We start from the raw sequence: 20840 nt of genomic DNA on the forward strand, positions 1-20840 counted from the left end.
ACAAAACACTACATAGGACAAACAGGAAGACAGCTAACGATCCGTATCCATGAACACCAACTAGCCACGAAATGACACGACCAGCTATCCTTAGTAGCCACACACGCAGATGACAAGCAACATGACTGGGACAACACTACCATTATAGGGCAAGCCAAACAGAGAACAGCCAGGGAATTCCTAGAGGCATGGCACTCATTCACAGACTCTATCAACAAACACATCGACCTGGACCCAATATGCCGGCCACTACAGCGGACAGCTGGAACTGACAACCAGAAGCGGCAGAGACAGGCCACTATAAATGCCGGAGGAAACATCACAGAAGCGCTTCACAGGAGGCTCCTAAGCACTGAGGATGTCACCTAGACAGGGGACGAAACGTTTGCAAGACAAATTCCCAGCTCGGCGAACAGAACCACAACAAAGTCTCTGTAACTTAATTAAGGGTAGTATCAAATTAAAACTCTGCAAGAGGTAAAGAGTAAATAATGCTCGTGTTGGTCCTCTGTAAAACGAGAATGGGAAGTTTGTTCATGGAGAACAAGAAAATAGCAGAGGTTTTGAACAAGTATTTTCTGACTCTTTACTTTGAGAATTGAAAATCATGAAATTAATGTGTGGGAGCAATCTAAAACAGTCAGTCATCAGGAAAAAGGCACTAGGAGACTATTAGACCAAAAGGTAGACAAATCCCCAGCAGTAGATGGCCTACAGCCTAACATCTTAAAGGAAGTTGCAGCAGATAGTGGATGTCTTGGTTATCATTGTCCAATGTTCCAGTTTGGAAAATAGCCATTATAATGCCTTTATTCAAGAAGAGGGCAGCAGAAAGCAGGAAACAATAGGACACTTGGCCTAGTGACTGTCTTTGGGAAATCACCAGAATTTATTACTAAGGAACAAAAACTAATTGCTGGAGAAACTCAGCAGATCTGATAGCATCTGTGAGACAAGGCAGAGTTAACAGTTTTAGTGACCCTTAAGAATGGAAGGGTCACTGGACTAGAAACATTAGCTCGGCTTTCTCTCTACAGACATTGCCTGACTTGCTGAGTTTCTTCAGCAGTTTGTTTTTTGTTTCAGAATTCCAGCATCTGCAGCTCTTTAAACTATACTAATCCTATTTTCTAGCTTTTAGCCCTGGAGGCTAATGGCAATGCAAATTTGTATCTAAAATAAATGCAATGCATTTTCAAAAAGAATTTGATACAAAGTGCTGCATTAAAGTTACTGGACCAGAAGATATGGCATAATAATAAACATATTCCTGCGACTAAATGTTTGACTGGCTAACAGGAAGCAGAGCTTAGGAATAAATTGATCTATTTCAGGTAGGTAAACCTTAACTATAGACTGGAAGATGTACATTTGATGGGAGCACAGCTCACAGTAGTGTACAGCCAGTGGGACATCTTTTTTACCTTTGTAAATACTTCACATCTGTTGATTTTTGAGATTGGGGGTGGAGGAGGTGCAACTTTGGCGATGGTAAAACTAAACGCTTTCAAGATCCTATCGTACAGAACATGGATTTCATTGGCCCAGGCTATTTGGAGTTCACAATGTGGCCGACCAAATGTTTATTTGCACCAAACAGCTGTTAACAAGCCTCTCCTTCTATATTAATGGCAACTTCAAGAAAGTTGTGAGTTAACATCTGCCTTAAAATGGTGGATTCAATATGAAGTTACTGTTTTAAGCTGTTATGTCAAAGTCACACATGAACAATATATTTGTACATAGATGTGTACATTTCCTCCCATTGTGCGCATCAACTTAATATAACCCAGCAGCAAAGCCTTTTGTGCTTAAAAATAATTTATTTCACACACTTGCTCTGAAGGTAAGTAATGAGCAAACTATACAATCCACGTATACATATGCACAAATATGAATTGAAGTGAATCAGTTGCTTGATTCAGGTCTAGTATTTTGAATTAAGTGTAGTGTTTCTGAAGTGAACGTCTGAAAACTTCAAGATTGCGTCAGCAGCTATGATGGCTTCCAACATCAGATTGCATGAAGTTGTTTTCACAGGTAAGCTTAACAGTTGGCACTGCATGTGGGGCCATGGCTGTCCGGTTAATTACAATAAGTCCAATCACTGGGTTTGATCGTTTTCTCTCTGGCCCTGATCCAAGCTGTTTCTCTGAAGAAGTTTCAAGACCTCCCACCTCATGATTTTCAAGGACTTTCTTTTATTCATTCATGGGAGGTGGGCTTTGCTGGCTTTGAATTCTGGTCCCACGTCACTAACTGAGTCTTTGGTTTAATTGCCCAGTGATTAGATCACCTCGCCTCAGTACAGGCAGCTTTTCCTGTCTTTTCAATACCTTTGGGAGGCAACCTAGATCATGTTCCCAAATTAAGCATGTGGTAATGCCATTATTGTTTTGAATTCTTTTTGACTGTCCAGTGTTCAAAGAAGCCAAGGACTTTCACATCTTAGAAGTCCTTACAAATTAATGCCTTTTGTTTTGAAGGAAACCATCATGACAATGAGTTTTAAAATTTACCCACATGGAAATGCTCACTGAATTTCAAAGTTCTTCATGCCGGTGAAGGCCTCTTTGTAATCCACTTGCAACCTTTCTGGAACTTTACAAACATTGCAGTTGCAAGAAGTTAGATGACCCTTTGCATCCAACAATGGTCTATGTTCAGTTTTGAAAGAGAACAGTTTTATTTTGCAAATTTTGTTACATAATAACAGCACACTAGCACCACAGTTATTTTCAAACTGGGAACACTAGGTATTTAACTTTCAGTCAGCAACAGATCAGGGGTAGTTTATTTACTTAAGCGTAGTAGGGGTGTGGATCAGCCTGCCTGCAACAGTAGTAGACTTGCTGACGTTAAGGACATTTAAATGGGCATTGGACATACATATGGATAATAATGGAACAGTGTAGGTTAGATGGGCATCAGATTAGTTTCACAGGATGGCACAACATCAAGGGCTGAAGGGCCTGTACTGCGCTGTAACGTTCTGTGTTCTACATAAATCCCTGACTTGACAGCCTGTTTCCCCCGTTCACATTGTTCTTCTTGACTTTAAATACAGCTGTCAAGGTGCTTCTAAGAAAAGAGCAGCTGGAACATTTTTCTTAAACACCTCAGGATTAATCAAGATGGGACTTTCTCATCTGTTTTTGCTGACAGCAAAGACTAAAATGACATTTGTCCCTCTCAGCATAGTGCTGAGGGACCACGTCCAGGCTTAAGTTGTGTTCCTGCTGTACAATCCTACCACCATATTAGCCTTAAACAATAGCTGCAGAAGACAGAATTCCAGAAATGTGTTCACACCAAATGTGTTCACTTTTGTTGATAATGATTTGACATTTATCCAGACACTGAACTCCAGCATAGTTACTGGGATTATCAATAGAAGTCAACTCAAAAGGTAAGAATGAACAGCACTAATAACAGCAGAGTACAACCCCTGCAATCACTGAAGTATTGTGTTAGGATTGAAGATGACTGAGTAAATCTCTTCCCACACATGGAGTATATGAACAGCGTGTTGTTATGTTACTGTGTCAGCAGGTCCATTTTACTTTTACAACTCTGCTTATAGAACATTAACTATTTTTTTAAAAAAGAAGTGTGGTCAAGTGTTTGGAGGGTGGGATGACTGAGTGTACAGAACAGGTGGAAGTCCTCCCCTCAATGTGAACATGTTGCTGGATACTGATATCACACAATCCCCAAGTTCAGTCCTTTAGTGGGAGTAGCTGAACAGTCTCCTGTCACTGTGAATGCATTAATTACAAATCAGCTCCATGGAGAATTTTTAAACCCATCCTGCAATCCTGATGTTTAAAAGATTTTTTCAGTGTTAACTAACCGATGAGCCAACAGGTTAGTCGAATGAATGAATCCTCCTCCCACACATGAAGCAGGCTAAACACCCGCTGATCTGTATGTCCTTGAACGTTATGATGTTATGTACTGCTTGCAAAACAAGACTTTTCACTGTACTTAGGTACGTGACAATAAATCAAATCAATTCAAATCAAAACAAAAGTCAAATCTCTCCCCAGTGTGAACTTGGTGCTGATGTAGGTTGGACAATCGCTGAACTTCTTCCCACGGTAGGAGCAGACAAATGGGTACATACCTGCAACATGAGACAATACAGGTTTCCAAACCCCTTCCATCCAGAGTGAACTGGCTGGTATGTCCGAAGACTGGATGGAGAAAGATTTGAGTTGCGAGACAATTTCGGCCCTGTGAGTTCCTCACAATTGTTGGTGGAGGTGAGGATGGAGGTGACAGGGAGAGGGAGTGCCCTTCAAAAGGAACTAAAGAGATATTACAAAGATTTGACACACTGTGGGTTTAACACAAAACCAAATGTGTTTGACTTTTATCTAGGATATTAATCCTTATAACTAGGCTGGAATTTGTTAACATCAATACAAATGGACTCCAATGAACATAGTTCAGTCTGGACATAATTAATTGCAAATTCTAAATACTGCAGTTATTCATGAACCCGCTGGTGTCTCAGCAGGGCAGTTGAATGAGTAAATGCCTTTCCACACTGGGAGCAGGTGAATGGCCTCTCCCCTGTGTGAATTCGCTGGTGTACAGTGAGGTTAGATGATCGCCGGAACCCAGCTCCACAGTGAGAACATCTGAATGGCTTCTCATCAGTGTGAACACGTTGATGGCGTGTCAAGTCCCTAGAACATTGAAAGCACTTCCCACAGTCTGTGCATTTAAAAGGTCTGTTGCCAGTGTGGACTCGCTGGTGACTCAGCAAGTTGGATGCATCAGTGAATCCTTTCCCACACTCTGGGCAGATGTACGGTCGTTCCCCAGTGTGAACTCGCTGGTGTGTCAGCAAGTTAGATAACCGAGTGAACCTCTTCTCGCACTTGGAGCAGGTGAACGGCCTCTCACCGGTGTGAATGCGCTGGTGTGTCAGCAGGTAGGATGACCGCGTGAATGCCTTCCCACAATCTGAGCAAGTGAATGGTTTCTCCCCAGTGTGAACTCGCTGGTGTATCAGCAAGGTGGATGAATGAGTGAATCCCTTCCCACACTCCAAGCAGTTGAACGGTTTCTCCTTTGTGTGAACTCGCTGGTGTATCAGTAGGTCAGATGACTGAGTGAATCCCCTCCCACATTCAGAGCAGGTGAATGGTCGTTCCCCAGTGTGAACTCGCTGGTGTCTCAACAGGGTAGATGACTGAGTGAATCCCTTCCCACACATGGAGCATGTGAATGGTCTCTCACCAGTATGAATTCGCTGGTGTAGAGTTAGTTCTGATGGCTGAGTGTATCCCTTTCCACACTCCGAGCAGGTGAACGGTCTCTCCCCAGTGTGAAGCTGTTGATGTCTCAGCAGGGTGGACGACTGAGTGAATCCCTTCCCACACTCTGAGCAGGTAAATGGTTTCTCTCCAGTGCGAGTTTGTCTGTGAATAATGAGTTCAGATGACTCCCTGAACTGAGTCCCATAGTTAGAGGACCTGAACGGTCTCTCGTCATTGTGAACAGATTGACGAGACATAAGTTCCCCAGACTTTTGTAGGAACTCCCAAAATCTGGACATTTAAAAGATCTGTCTTCACTGAACTCACTGGTGATCCAGCAGAGAGGATGACTGAGTGAACTGCTTCTCACGCTTGGAGCTGGCAAATAATTTCTCTCCAGAGTGACTGTACCTGTGCGATTCCAGCTCAGATAAGTAATTGAATTCCTTCTCACAGTTCCCAGTTTTCCATCACTTCTCAAATAAATTTGTGTCTTGACATTCCAGATGACTAGCTGAACACAAAACACATGTTTAGATTCCCCCACTGTGATTGGTGTTTTTTCCTTCCATGTTCAAAATCCAATGATATTCAGATTGTGATCATTTGAGAAAGTGTCAGATTCCACGGTGATGTTTGGTTTGGGTTTCCTGACTGAACATCCTCCACTTCCAATACCCTGTGAAAGTGATTCAAAATACAGAAGATGAAGTGACAGCGTCCTCACAAAGGCAGGCTTAGAAATTGACAGAATCTGTTCGTTCACATGAGGAGAAAGAACTAGGAGCAGGAGAAGGCAATTCAGTTCCTCGAGTGGCTTGCTAGACCATTTGAGAGGACAGTTCAGAGTCAACCACATTGCTGAGGCTCTGGAGTTACATGTAGGCCAGACCAGGTGAGGAAGGCAGATTTCCTTCCCTAAAGGACATCAGTGAACCAGATGGGTTTTTCCGAAAATTGACAATGGATTTGTGGTCGACTCTTAATTCCAGATTTTTTTTAAATTGAATTAAAATTCTACCATCTGCAGTCGTGGGATTCAAACCCAAGTCCTCAGAACATTATTTTGGGTTTCAGGATTAATAGTCAAGCAATAATACAACGAGGCCATCACCTTCCCACTACGTTTAAGTAATATCCTAATGCAGCTCCCTTTGTGGATGTTGGAATGATTGCTCCTGTAGCCACAAATCTTCTCAAAAATTGCAATCTGCCTCTGAACCATGACCTCACCATTGAACATCAGGCCATAGTCAACTATGGTCACCAACCTCATTTCATCCAGTGATCTCCCGCCTCCACTGCCTCCAAACTGATAGTCCCCCAACCCCACACAGCTCGCTTCCACCTCCTTCCTAAAATCCATAAACAGGTGTGTCTGGGCAGACCCATTGTTTCTGCCTGCTCCTGCCCCACAGAATTCTTCCTACCTTGAGTTGGTCTTTTCTCCTCGGTCCAGTCCCTGCCCACCTACTCCTCTGACACTTTACACCAGTTTCCAGTTTGTGGGCTCTAGCCATCTCCTCTTTATCATTAACATGCAATCCCTTTACATGTCCATCCCCCAGCAGAATGGTCTTAGGACTCTCCGCTTCTTCCTGGAACAAAGGCCTGAACCGTCCCCACTCACCACCAGCATCCTCCACCTAGCCAAGTTTGTCCACACCACGAACAATTTTTCCTTTAACTCCTCTCATTTTCGTCAGGTCAGAGTGATAGCCATGGGTACTTGCATGGGCTCCAGTTATACCTGTCTCTTTGCGGGGTACGTAGAATATTCCTTGTTCCATCCTATTCCTACCCCACCCACAGCTCTTTCACCAGTACAGAGGAAACTCGATTATCCGAAGGCCACGGGTGGAGAGTATTTCGTTCGGTTAATCGGTTAATGCTGAATAACATAGTTTAGCCACGCATCAGGACCTTGCGATCTTGTTCAGATAATCCAAAATTCAGATCATTGGAAGCTGGATAATTGAGGTTCCTCTGTATGTCAATGATATCATCGGTGTTGCTTCCCTCTCTCGTCCGGAATTGGAAAAGTCTAAGAGTTCTGCTTCCAATTTCCACCCTGCTCTCACCTTCACCTGGTCCATCTCAGACTCCTTCCTTCCTCAACATCTCTCAATTTCTGGAGAAAAGCTGGCCACCAATATCCATTATAAATCCACTGACTCGCACCATTACTGTGACTAAATATCTTCACACTCTACTTCCTGTAAAGACACGACTGCATTCTTCTAATTCCTCTAATCTCTTCTGTTGGTGCCAACTTCGACAAGGGAGCTTCTGAAATGACCACCATCTTCCTCAACTGAGGATTCCCCAGCACTGTTGTTGGCAGCGCCCTCAGTAGAGTCCAATTCATCTCCTGCACTTCCACCCTCACCCCCTCTCTTCTCTCCTGCAACAGCGATTGTTCTTCTTATCCTCATGTACCATCTCACCATCACACACATATAGAGGAACATTAGCTGCCATTTCTGCCACCTCCAGCAAGATGCTACCACCAGACGCATATTCCTCTCCCCTCTCGTCAGGCTTCTGCAGGGACCGTTCCATCTGGAACATTCTGGTTCATTCCTCCTTTTTTCCCAACAACCCCCTGTGGTGTAAAATTATGTCCCAATACATGTGTGAATCATAATGTAACACATGTATTGGGCCAAGCAGTGGAATGTGGTGAAACGGTTAAAAATTATGTCCCAATACATGTGTGAATCTAACCGGAATGGAGGTGTTGCTTAGTCCCGTGTGAATCTTATTACACACCTCCCCGTGTGAATCTTCTTATCTGTATGTAACCAGAATGGAATGTGTTTTTTAGCCTTGCTCTGCTGTTCACATGAATGTTTATATCTGGAAAAGAGTATATCAGCTGGAAAAGTCTCCAGTTCGGTGAGTCTGCTCCGGGGTTACGTTTAACCGCCGAGCGTGGGTTGTTGGCAACCGCTCTACGAGAACTGACGGCTCCCAGTTCCGGTAACATGTAGAGTGAGTATAAGCCAGACCCGTTGTAAGTATGAGACCTGGTTGTGGCGACGCTGCGGGGAATAAAATGCTCATATTCTAGCAGACTCGCCTCTTGGTCGTTTGTTCTGTGTCAGACTACTCTCCTACGAACCTGACCTTGAGAATTTTTTAAAACACCCCCACAGCCCCATGGCACTTTCCCCTGCAACTGCAGAAGATGTAACGCCTCTATGTTTACCTCCTCCCTCCTCAGTATCCAAGGGCCCAAATACACCTGACAGGTGAAACAGTGCTTTACCTACACTTTACACAATCTAATCTACTGCATTCACTGCTCACAATGTGGTCTCTTTTACATTGGGTAAATGAAGTGTAGACTGGGTGACCGCTTCACAAAAGACCTATGCTCTGCCCACAAAAAAAGACCCTGAGCTTCCAGTTGCCTGCCACTTCAACACACCACCCTGTTCGCTGGCCAACATTTCTGTCTCAAGATTGCTTCATTGCTCCAGCGAAGTTCAGGGCAAGCTGGATGAACAGCACATCATTTTCCACCTGGGAGTCTGCAGCCTTCTGGACTCAATATAGAGTTCAATAAATTTAGGACTAGAGCTCTCCCATGTCCTGACCCTGACCCCTACACAGCAGGCCTTGTTATCACACTGTCTGCTATTACATACAGCCTGTCCATTAGTCACCAACACGATCTCCATTAACAGCTGTTCACCCTCCTAATCAGACTGTTATCCACTCCAATTGTTCTTCTCTCTCTTTGGGCTCTACCTCCACCTTTTGCTTACTCCTTACCTCCCTCCCCATCCAATCTTCTGCATATATACCGCCATTTTCCGAGCTAACATCAGTTCTGAGGAAGAGTCACTGGACCCCGAAACCCCTGATTTCTCTCTCTTGGTGCTGCTGGACTTGCTTCATTAGAGATAAATAAAACTGCAGATGCTGGAATCCAAAGTAAAAGAGCAAGAGGCTGGAAGCACACAGCAAGCCAGGCAACATCAGGAGATGGAGAAGTTGGCGTTTCGGGTATAACACTTCTTTTCCAACAGCTTCTGTTTTTGTGCCTTGGAGACATGAGACAGGGCACAAGGAAGTGGGATCTGGAATGCAGGATTGGCCTTTTGTTTCTCATTGGGATGCTGGAACTCAAAAGGTAATATTACAGCTTGATGGACAGGTAGTCTCCATCTTAAACCACTGTCAGGAACTTGCTCCCTGCCCTTTGGCAAACTGACCCAATAAAATGGTGGCAACACCTACATGCTCGCCCCCAACCAAAGTGGCGGCCGCGCATGTGCACTGTCGCTCGCTGCCCCCGATAAACATGGCGGCCACTCGCCGGGGCCTAATGGCAAGGAGCCGCGACCGCGATTTGTGCAAACGAGGGGCCGATACATTCATTTTCCGCGTTCGCCGCTGGCAGAATATCGTTACGAACCCTCTCGGTTCACTCGCTGAATCCATCGTTTCCTCTATCCCCCACCGCTCATTCTTACCCCGTGTGGATCTGTGAAGAAAACCGCCGCATCGGCGCCATTATTCGCTGCAGCGTATTCCGCAGAGGCTTCGGAACTGCGACTGCGCACTGATCTCTGCATTGTGGAGAGGGGAATGCTGGGTCATGCATGTACAATCAAAGTAAATTGTAGCACACTCTCTGTAGGAAATGTGTAATGATAAAGATATGAAACAAGGCATACTAAAAAAAAAACTGTCTGCATGGACTTTCCATTAACCGCCAGAATGAAGGAAATTGGTGCAAAGTCGAGAGTTAGTAAAACAAAACTTTAAGACTCATTTTATAAACTCACAGGTATTGGAATGAATGAATCCACGCTCATTAGCAGAACATTGAAACAGTCTCTGATAGGAACACATTGAGTATTATGTACCAGCGGTAAAAGACAAGAAAGTGGAGTTGAGGATGATCAGTTCAGTCATGATTTTATTAAACGGCAGAATGGCTGACTTCTGCTTCTCCATTTGATGGTCTTCAGTGAATTCCTAAAACTCTCAACACTCCAGAAGAAAATATTCCTCCTTATCTCTCTCTCTCAAATTTCCCGTAATTTTAAAACAGACCCTGTTTTAGATTCTCCCACAAGAAGAAACCTCGTGTCCAATGACTTTTCATCTTTAATTTTAAATAAGGAGACCAATAAGGCATATCGTATTTCTGACTTTTATCTTATTACTTTTCTGTCAAGTCCCCCTCAAGAAACAATGGCATTCTATTAGCTTTCATAATTACTTCACTTGCTGTACCTACATACTGATTCCTATAAGACATAGGAGTGGAAGGAAAGCCATTTCAGCCCATCGAGTCTACCCAGCCATTCAATCATGGCTGATGGGTATTTCAACACCACTTACCTGCACTCTCCCCATAGCTCTTAATTCGTTGTGAGATCAAGAATTTATCAATCTCTGCCTTGAAGACGTTTAACATCCCTGCCTCCACGGCAATGAATTCCACAGGCCCACCACTCGCTGGCTGAAGAAATATCTCCTCATCTCCGTTCGAAATTGACCCCCTCTAATTCTAAGGCTGTGCCCACGGATCCTAGTATCCCCGCCTAACGGAATCAAATTCCCAGCCTTCTCCCTTTCTAAACCATGCATTATCTTGTATGTTTCTATTAGATCTCCCCTCAACCTTCTAAACTCTAATGAATACAATCCCAGGATCCTCAGCCATTCATCGTATGTTAGGCCTACTATTCCGGGGATCATCTGTGTGAATCTCCACTGGACATGCTCCAGTGCCAGTATGTCTTTCCTGAGGTGTGGGGCCCAGAATTAGACACCGTATTCTAAATGGGGCCTAGCAACAGCTTTACAAAGTCTCAGTAGCACATAGCTGCTTTTACATTCCAACCCTCTTGAGTTAAATGACAACATTATGACACAGAAACAGACAATCAAACCAAATCAGCCCTTCTACCTCTGTATTTGCAAAACAGTAAAACAAAAGCTTTCAAAGTCCCTCCAAATTCACCCCAAAAGTTTGTAACCAGATTTTCAAAAAAACCAACCTCAGAATCTGCAAATAATCAATTCTAATCACCAGGTCTATAGCTTAAACAAAACATTTTAGATTTAAACCTATGATTTTAAACCCAATAGCCTTTGTTTTCATCCCCATTCACACAAAACACAGACAGGCAAACAAACACAGTTAAAGGACAAATAAAAGAAAATAACAAAATTAGTCAATTACTTAAGTAGTTTTTAAGATGTATGGTTCCAGACATTGACCAGGATCACCTTTTCAGCTCACTGAAGATGTTGGTGATACTTATATCAATTTCTATTCACTGAACTTTCACGAGCTAATGATGAAAGCTGAGGCAGGAAGCTTTCAAATCTTTGTGCCATCACAGTCAGAAACATTCTCCCAGCAAGCACAGTCCAAACCCTTGTTCAAATTCTTGCCTCTCCCTGCCAGATTGACTGTCTTCCCCACAAGGTCCCAGTTACATTCAACATTTGCCATCTGCAGAAGCAGAAGCAGAGAATGATCAAGAAAGCCAATGGAATGCTGGTCTGGAGGACTGGAGTACAAAAATGCAAACTTTATGCTGCAATTATGCAAAAATCTGGTTAGATCCAACTTCAAATACTGTGAGCAGAATGGGACATTACACTTTAAGTAGGATATATTGGACTTGTAGGAAATACAGCATATGTTCACAAGAATGGTATCTGGACTTCAGGGATTATGAGGAGAGGTTATACAAACATGGCCTGTTTTCTTTAGAATTTAGAAGGCATTTGACAGGAAAAGGCAGGGTAAACTACTCCCCCTGGTTGGTGATTCTAGAACTAGAGGAATGAGAATTGGGGCCTGACCGTTCAAGAGAGCTCTTAGGAAGCATTTCTATACACAGAGGTGGCAGATCTTTGGAACTCCTCCACAAATGGATGCTGGATCAGTTGTTAATTTTTAACACTGAGACAGATAAATCTTTGTAAAGCGGAGGGATTAAAAGATATGGGCCACAGACAAGTATATGGACTTAGGACACAGATTAATTGTTATGAAAATGGCAAAGTGACAGTGAGTGAGATCATTCTTGTACTTTAAGGAAGATTCATGCAAAATGTGCACTGAACGTAAGGAATCTCCACCTTTGTATTTCGCACAGAAGTGACCAGTGGAGTGCTGGGTTCACTACTTTTCATCACTTATATAAATGATTTGGATGTGAGCATAAGAGGTATAGTTAGTAAGTTTGCAGATGACACCAAAATTGGAGGTGTAGTGGATTGCAAAGAAGGTTACCTCAGATTACAACAGGATCTGGACCAGATGGGCCAATGGGCTGAGAAGTAGCAGATGGAGTTTAATTCAGATAAATGCGAGGTGCTGCATTTTGGGAAAGCAAATCTTAGCAGGACTTATACATTTGATGGTAAGGTCCTAGGGAGTTTTACTGAACAAAGAGACCTTGGATTGCAGGTTCATAGCTCCTTGAAAGTGGAGTCGCAGGTAGATAGGATAGTGAACAAGGCGTTTGGTATGCTTTCCTTTATTGGTCAGAGTACTGAGTACAGGAGTTGGGACATCATGTTGCTGCTGTACAGGACATTGGTTAGGCCACTGTTGGAATATTGCATGCAATTCTGGTCTTCGTCCTATCGGAAAGACGTTGTGAAACTTGAAAGGGTTCAGAAAAGATTCACAAGGATGTTGCCAGGGTTGGAGGATTTGAGCTATAATGAGAGATTGAATACTGTTTTCCCTGGAGCATCAGGGGCTGAGGGGTGACCTTATAGAGATTTATAAAATCATGAGGGGCATAGATAGGATTAAATAGACAAGGTTTTTTCCCTGGGGTGGGGGAGTCCAGAACTACAGGGCATAGGTTTAGGGTGAGAGGAGAACGATATAAAAGAGACCTAAGGGGCAACTTTTTCACACAGAGGGTGGTACGTGTATGAAATGAGCTGCCAGAGGAAGTGGTGGAGGCTGGTACAATTGTAACATTTAAAAGGCATCTGGATGGGTATATGAAGGGTTTGGAGAGAAATAGAAAAAAATGTCTGAGTTTTTTTTAACCCAGTGGAAGTGGCCAGGTCACTGATTTGTGTAATTCAATAGTTAACAATTATTTGACACTTATGGCAAATTGTTGTTGCATAACTAGATAAGACACAGGAACAGAAGGAGGCCACTCAGCCCATTTGAGTATGCTCCACCAAAGAGATTATGGTCGCTCTCATAACCTGAAGAAGGGGCTCATGCCCGAAAAGTCGACTCTCCTGCTCCCTGGATGCTGCCTGACCTGCTGCGCTTTTCCAGCAACACATTTTCAGCTCGTAACCATCAACTCCACTTTCCTTTCACCCTCGAATCGCTTACCAGATTTAAAAATTGTCTCTCTCAGCCTTGAATAAACTTAGTGACCGAGCCTCAATACCCCCTTGTAATTGAAAATTCCACGGCAGCAATGAAAAGGTTTCTGGATCTTCCAGAATTTGGGTAAGCGTCTGAGGGTCAGACCTTCCTCGGATTTGCAACTCGAAGCGCCCTCCGCCCCGACCTGTCCTCACTCCGAGATGGCGGTCAGTTGCCCGGGTAACCGGCGTGGGCGGAATACCCACCCCCTCGTTCACTCCGATTGGTTGGAGGGACCATTCTTTCCGGATCAGTGCTCCAGCCCCGCCTCCTCATTCACGCCGATTAGTTGGAGGACTATCCGCTCCATCTTAGTCCTCCAGCCCCGCCTCCTCGTTCACTCCCGATTGGTTGGAGGACCATGCCCGCCAGCTCGGGCCTCCAGCCCCGCCTCCTCATTCACTCCTATTGGTTGAGGTTGGAGGACCATCCCCTCCAGCTGATTCCTCCTGCCCTACATCCCCCTCATTCACTCTGATTGGTTGGAGGAAGCCCCGCCCCCTCATTCATACCGCTTGTATGGAGGACTAGTCGGCTCATGCTTGGTCTTCCAGTTCTCAGTCATTAATCGTCCGGGCTCCATTGTTGAGATTTGGAGGTGCCAGTGTTGGACTGGGGTGTACAAAGTTAAAAATCACACAACACCAGGTTATAGTCCAATAGGTTTAATTGGAAGCTCCGAAAGCTAGTGCTTCCAATTAAACCTGTTGAACTATAACTTGGCCCCATTGTCAAATTGCAACACGCGCGGTTGCCGGTGCTGGACCTGGATGGAGATGGTGAGTTGCAATCTCGGGGTCCACTCTCAAAACACACAACTAGAAAGTCCTGATCCCGTGTCTGCACCTAGAGGCCGCCGGGATTTAGATTGGGGGTCCATCATTGTTTAGGGCAAAAAAGCCCTATTAATGACCCGAAAGGAGGGCGACAAATAAGAGTTTTAGGGAAATCAAATGTAAAACAAAGAACTGCGCACGCTAGAGCTCTGAAACAAAATCAGAATTTGCTGGAGAATTCGAGAAGGAGCAAATTACTGCAGATGTAACCTGTACTGAAAAAAACAACTTCTGGAGATCACAGCGCGTCAGACAGCAGCCATGAAGAGAGAACAAGCTAGCGTTTTGAGTCCAGATGACTCTGCATCATAGCTGAAGTGAAGCGTGGAGATGGAAGCATTTATGCTACAGTTGAAGGACGACTTTGGAAGGTGTGCCGGTGGTAAGTGAGAGTGCTGGTGGAGAAAATACGTGGATAGTTCAGATTAAGTGATCGGAATATGAGAAGGGCAAACACTTTGTTGAACACTGATCGCTTAACCTGAACTATCAACAATTTTTCTCCACCGGCAGTGGTTATACTAACCACTGCCACCTCCCACCCTCCGACTCACTTGAGCTGACCCCTCCAGACTTCACTTGAGCTCTGTTGAAGAGTCATCTGGCCTTGGAAAGTTGACTTGCTCTCTTTCTTATTAGATGCTGTCTGGCCCACTGTGACCTTCAGCATTTGTTGTTTTCAGTTAACATTTTGAATCCTTTATTTTATATGGTGCCTTTCTCAGAATGAACCATCTCCGTGCACTTCACTGGAAAGTTGCAGGACAAACTTTGACACTGAGACTCAAAGAGATATTAGGACAGGTGACCAGAAGGTGGATCAAAAGGCACGTTTTCAGGAGTATTTTAAAATAGAGAAATTGAGGTAGAAAGGTGGAGGGATGTCATTCCAGAGCATCTGGCTGACGAATAAAGACACAACCATCAATTGTGAAGTAACTAAAACTGGGAATACTCCAGAAATCCACATTAGGGAAGCACAGGTACCTCAGAAGGTTGTGGGATTGGAGAAGATGACAGAGATAGGGAAGGCTGAGACCACAGGATGTCAAAACACAAGTAGAATAGCCATCCAATGGAGTCTGCTCTGCATTTCAATGAGATCATAACTCATCTGATGATTCTCAATACTGTCTTTTCCCCATAATCCACAATTCCCTTATTGATTAAAAATCTATCTATCTCAGCATTGGATACATTTAATGACCCAGCCTTAACAGTCCTCTGTGGCAAAGAATTCCACATATTCTTTTCCCTCAAATAAAAGAAATTCCAACTTGTTTCTGTTAGAAATAGGTAACCCTTATACTGAGATGATGCCCCTGGTTCTAGACTCAACCACAGGGGAAATACCTTTTCCATATCAATCCTGTAAAGCCCCTAAGAATTTTATATGTTTCAATAAAATCTCTTCTTATTTTTCTGAAGTCCAATAAGTACAGGCCCAAAATAAAATATTGCTGGAGAAACTCAGCAGGTCAGGCAGCATCTGTGAGAGGAAGCAGGGTCAGTGTTTTGAGTCCAACATACACAACCTCTCCTCATTAAATAACTACACACAGACAACACATACTCTATGTTGTGTGAACTTCTCGATGGAGTCATAGTCATAGTTTTTAAATAATGGAGTGAATTGATCCTTACAACAGAGGCGGTGAATAGATCATCCACTGTGACTTGCTGATGCAAAAGCAGGTTGAATGACTGAGTGAATATCTTCCATCATATAGGGCAGATGAACTGACTCTTCTTGGTCTGATAATTTTCCACCTTGGATGGGTTACAAAATCCCTATACTTTTGTGTGTGTGTGTGTGTGTGTGTTAGTTACAGTTCCTTTTGTTGAAGGTCAGGTTAATGACATGGTTAATTAACGGAAGATTCTGGGCTTTTAAAGTACGGGTAGTAGAAAGTGAGGGTTGCAGATGCCCTTCCTGATGAAGGGTTTATGCTCGAAATGTTGATTCTCCTGCTCCTTGGATGTTGCCTGACCTTCTGTGCTTTTCCAGCACTATACTCTCGACTTTTAAAGTACAGATGTGGACTAGAGAAATTAAAGAAATTATGAACAATCTGCATAAACATTGATTTGGCCTGAATTTTAATATTTTGCTGAATCACCACTTTTTAAGAGGAGACAAAGGCATTCCTAAGAATTGTTCCACTACTAAGGAACTTCAGTTATGTGGATATATTGGAGATACCAGGACTTTACTCCATGAAGATAGGAAAGTTAAGAGAAGATTCAGTACAGGTGTTCATAATCATGAGATCATAGAATCCCTACAGTGTGGAAACAGGCTGTTTGGCCAAACAAGTCCACACTGACCCTCTGAAGAGCAACCTACCTAGACCCATTCCCCTACCCTATTACTCTACATTTCCCATGACTAATGCACCTCACCTCCACATCCCTGAACACTATGGGCAATTTAGCATGGGCAGTTCACCTAATCTGCACATCTTTGGACCGTGGGAGTGAACTGGAGCACCCAGAGGAAACCCACACCGACACGAGGAGAATGTGCAAACTCTACACAGACAGTTGCTCGAAGCTGGAATCAAACCTGGGTCCCTGGTGCTGTGAGGCAGCAGTGCTAACCACTCAACCACCGTGCTGCCCAAGGTTGGGACAATGAAAATAGAGAGAAAGTGTTCTTGCTGGTGGAAGTGTTGAGAACCAGAGGAGACCAGTTTAAAATAATTGACAAAAGAAATGATGCTGATATGAGAAGAAAAAATTGCTTCACTGAGATCTGCACAGCACTGCCTGAGAATATGGTGGAGGCAGATTCACTTGAGGCTTCTAAAAGAGAATTGAACAATTATCTGAAGAGAACAGAAGTAGAGGGCCAAATTAGAAAAATGGGCCTAGGTGTATTGCTATTGCAGAGAGCTAACATAGACACAGTAAGTCAAATGCCTCCCTCTGTGCTGTAACCAGACCCAGGAAAAGAAATTATGGGTATTGGTTCTTCACATGCTTCTGGGCCTCAATAACCCCAATAACTCGTGTCGGTGTGGGTTTCCTCTGGTTTCCAGAATTGGAAACCATAGTACACTGGAGATACAATGGTTTCAACCCATTTCATGTGGACTTAGCAAAACACCTTGCCTACTGTCTTCTATTATTCATAAAGCCCAATGAAAACTCAGATTTAATGTTGATTTACTTCACAACTTTGTCAGACATGTATGCACAATATGGTTGTTCATATTTTGCAACCAGCTTTGCTTCATTGAGCCTGGCCCTCTCTCTATGTATATCCAGCCTGCAATATTCAAAAGGCTTGGCCAACAGAAAATATTGCACTGGAAACAAAAATGCTGGAAATCACAGCAGGTCAGGCAGCATCCATGGAGAGAGACCAAGCTAATGTTTCAAGTCAAGAAGACTCTACATCGGACCACTTTGCCTTGAGCAATAAATATATTCTTATTTTATGTTAAACTGACCACATTCACAAATGCCTAGCATTGTGTAGATAGTCAACAGCGAAATATGACAGGTATTGGAAATCTGAAATAGAAACAGAAAATTCTAGAAATTCCCACCAGGCCAAGAATCAATGTTTCAGATCTACAATGTGCACAGCTTAAGATTAAAGAGTCACTGACCTTTGCATAGATACTGTTCGATGTATTGAGCAATTTAACACTTCCTATTTCTATTGAAGCAAAAATAACCCATTTTGTCAGCCCTCTAAAAAGCAATCAGATTTATTGATAGCTTACCATTTCCCTGCAGTAAGAAACCCAGCATCACTTGCGTGAAATCTGCTTTGGCACAACATTAAGCATGAATGTCAAAATAAGTTAAGGTATGAAGCAATTTGCTGAGCAACAAAAAAGTCTCAAAGCAATACTTTTTTTGAATGAAATTCAATAAATATATCCATTAAGAAATGGCCAAAGTGTAGAGTTAGCTTTAAAAAAAACCCTTAATATGTAATGGTAGGGGGAGACAAACTGGGCTCCAAACCCCCAGAGAATGGGATGGGGCTGGAAAGCTAAGGAGTTGGATCTAACTAATGCTGACTTCTCATTTGGCTCCACTGGTGCACACTCCAAGCTGTGTGGTGTTCATTAAAAAAGTGGACATTAGAAATGAGATGTCTTTCAGCCTGTGTTTTCCTTCTCTCCGAGTTTGATGTGTGATTAGGTTTTTGTGGAAGGAGGAGGATGAAAGGCAGAGCTTGCTTGTTGTGTCCACATGTGTGTACAGCCCAATGTCTCTGTGTGTAAGTATGTGTCTTGTGGGCATTCAGTTCAGTACCAGTACAGATTGTATATATACACAGACACACTCTGTCTCTATCTCTCTTTCTTTCATGCCCTCTCACATACATTCTCGTTCACTCTCTTTTGGGCATTCCCTTGCGCACAGTCATATTTACTTGCATGCATGCATACACACTCTCATTCACGCATTTACTCTTCTGCCTCTCCATTACCAGACAGGAGATTGATTTGGGAAGGACTTAGCCAGGTCCACATAAATTAAGTGAAAACTTATTTTTCATTTTAGTTTTATTTCAGTTTGAAGTATTATTCATATGGTTAATTCAAATTAAAATGAAATGAATTCGAACTGGAAATGTAGAGGCGAAAAGCATTCGATGGGATATGCTTTTAGTCAATATTGAGAAATATTAAGGTTGGAGCAGGAGAGAAATAATAAAACAATGGTTCAATGATAATGGTCCATTAGTATAGCCTGTCATATTTGAACAAAGCTAGAGCAATGCTAAAATCATTGCAATAAATCAGAGGGAATTGTATAGGTAGGAAATAAAATTAAAAACTCTTGAAACTTATCTGCAATTTCAGTGCTCTGCATTGCGGTGAAATAATTATCAACACCCAAGAACGTGCTCTGAAAACAACAAGTAGTGCCTTCAGTGGGCCAGCGCATGCATGAAAGGTCAGGATCATGGCCAGGGGTGGACTACGTCATTTGGTATGCACCCTGACTGTGAAAACAATGGTCACATGGACTTGAGCTCTCACTCCAGCATAACAGGACCTCAAGCACTAGAATTTTGTCACTGAGCAGGGTGCTGCCACACTCTTGTTTGAAAGCATATTGAGGTATGAGGCAACCACTGCAGACATGATCTTTGGTGATCAGAACCATATGTATGCCCTCTCCTGATTGGAAACACTCAATAATACAACATCATGGGTCTGTAGTTCACTAATGCAGGAGAGGCTGTTTTGTTCCTTATTGATATTATGAACTTATGCCCCAGTGCAAGTTTGGGTGATTGAGCTGAGAATACAGAATCAGTAAGTGGTGAAGAATCAAAGATTCGCCAGGGAATGGATTAATAACTCGGGGTGCTGCACAAATCTCAAGTGTAACCCCAATTAGATTGATTAAATTGTAAGCAAATATACCGCTCACTTCTTTGTTTTAGTTTCATTAAATACCGATTGTCAATGTGGCGCTTCTCAGAAGTTTTCTCACCGCTGTCTGCTCATGTTAACATGATCTCCTATCAGACGAATGTGTTTCTATATTTCACAAAGTTTATAAACATCTCAGCTATCCGTCATGTCCAGTTGGTCTACCCAGAATGCCCCACGTTGCAGAGAGCGATTGTCAATTATCGGGAGGGTGCAGATTAATGGCGTTTTGTTTACCCAGACCGCCCTGCGCTGCAGAAAGCCCCCTATCAGTGACTATGGTAGCCCAGTGCGCAAAGTAGAAGCAGTCTGTGCTCTGAGCATGCTCAGTGTCAGTCATGGAGACAGCATGAGGAGGAGCGGACGCTCGGGTGTCACGACGAGATTGAGGAAGGGTAAGGGTGGAAACCGCGGCACTGAGGCCTGGTAACATTATCAATTCCTGGAGGAGGCCCCCTGAGGCTCCGAATAGGAATCGCTAGGCGTGTTTGCTCAGCGGGCGGGCTCTCTGACCGCCATCTTGTGAGTGGGTGTCAGGGATCCGGGGCACGATCTCCCGAAGTGGTCCCGGGTTACCTAGGCAACTGTTAGCCCGCCATCTTGGTGAAGGAATGACCCTGGCAACCGGCGGCCATTTTGTTGAGGATGTCAGGTCTTTGGGGAAATAATGAATGGGAATCGTTAGATATGTCTTTTCTGATTTTTTTTTTCAATCCTGTATTTACAGGCTGGAAAATGTAATCGAACACCACATCAAGATGTCACCGTCACCCCATTCAGCAGGACCTGAAAACGATTGGATTTTGAATATGAAAGGAGAAATGTCTGATGCTTTGCATGTGGGGAAATATTTCGTACCTGAGGATGATTTGGCAAAACACTGAAACTATCACACACCCCAGAATGAGAATGTTCTGGTGCAAAGGCTGTGAAAAGA

The 20840-nt window shown here is 43.4% G+C and overlaps 1 protein-coding gene across 5 annotated transcripts in view; it reads right to left on the reverse strand.

Moving 5' to 3' along the window:
• Positions 1-1803: 1803 nt before the first annotated feature.
• The window catches only part of LOC122543911 (zinc finger protein 239-like), a 125479-nt gene continuing 106442 nt past the window's right edge, over positions 1804-20840 (reverse strand). Inside the window, exons 1-3 of one of the 5 annotated variants that reach the window (XM_043682808.1) lie at positions 13624-13850; positions 9755-9850; positions 1804-5949 (exon numbers count right to left, since the gene is read on the reverse strand). In XM_043682808.1, the coding sequence (XP_043538743.1) occupies positions 4493-5569 (1077 nt within the window). In that variant the 5' untranslated portion in view covers positions 5570-5949; positions 9755-9850; positions 13624-13850 and the 3' untranslated portion in view covers positions 1804-4492. Of the gene's footprint in view, positions 5950-9696; positions 9851-11478; positions 12455-13623; positions 13851-20840 lie in introns of those variants that run through there. The other 4 variants (XM_043682809.1, XM_043682810.1, XM_043682811.1 and 1 more) reach the window with 4 other exon arrangements.

This window comes from Chiloscyllium plagiosum, chromosome 45, assembly GCF_004010195.1.
Source record: "Chiloscyllium plagiosum isolate BGI_BamShark_2017 chromosome 45, ASM401019v2, whole genome shotgun sequence".
Classification (NCBI taxonomy): domain Eukaryota; kingdom Metazoa; phylum Chordata; class Chondrichthyes; order Orectolobiformes; family Hemiscylliidae; genus Chiloscyllium; species Chiloscyllium plagiosum.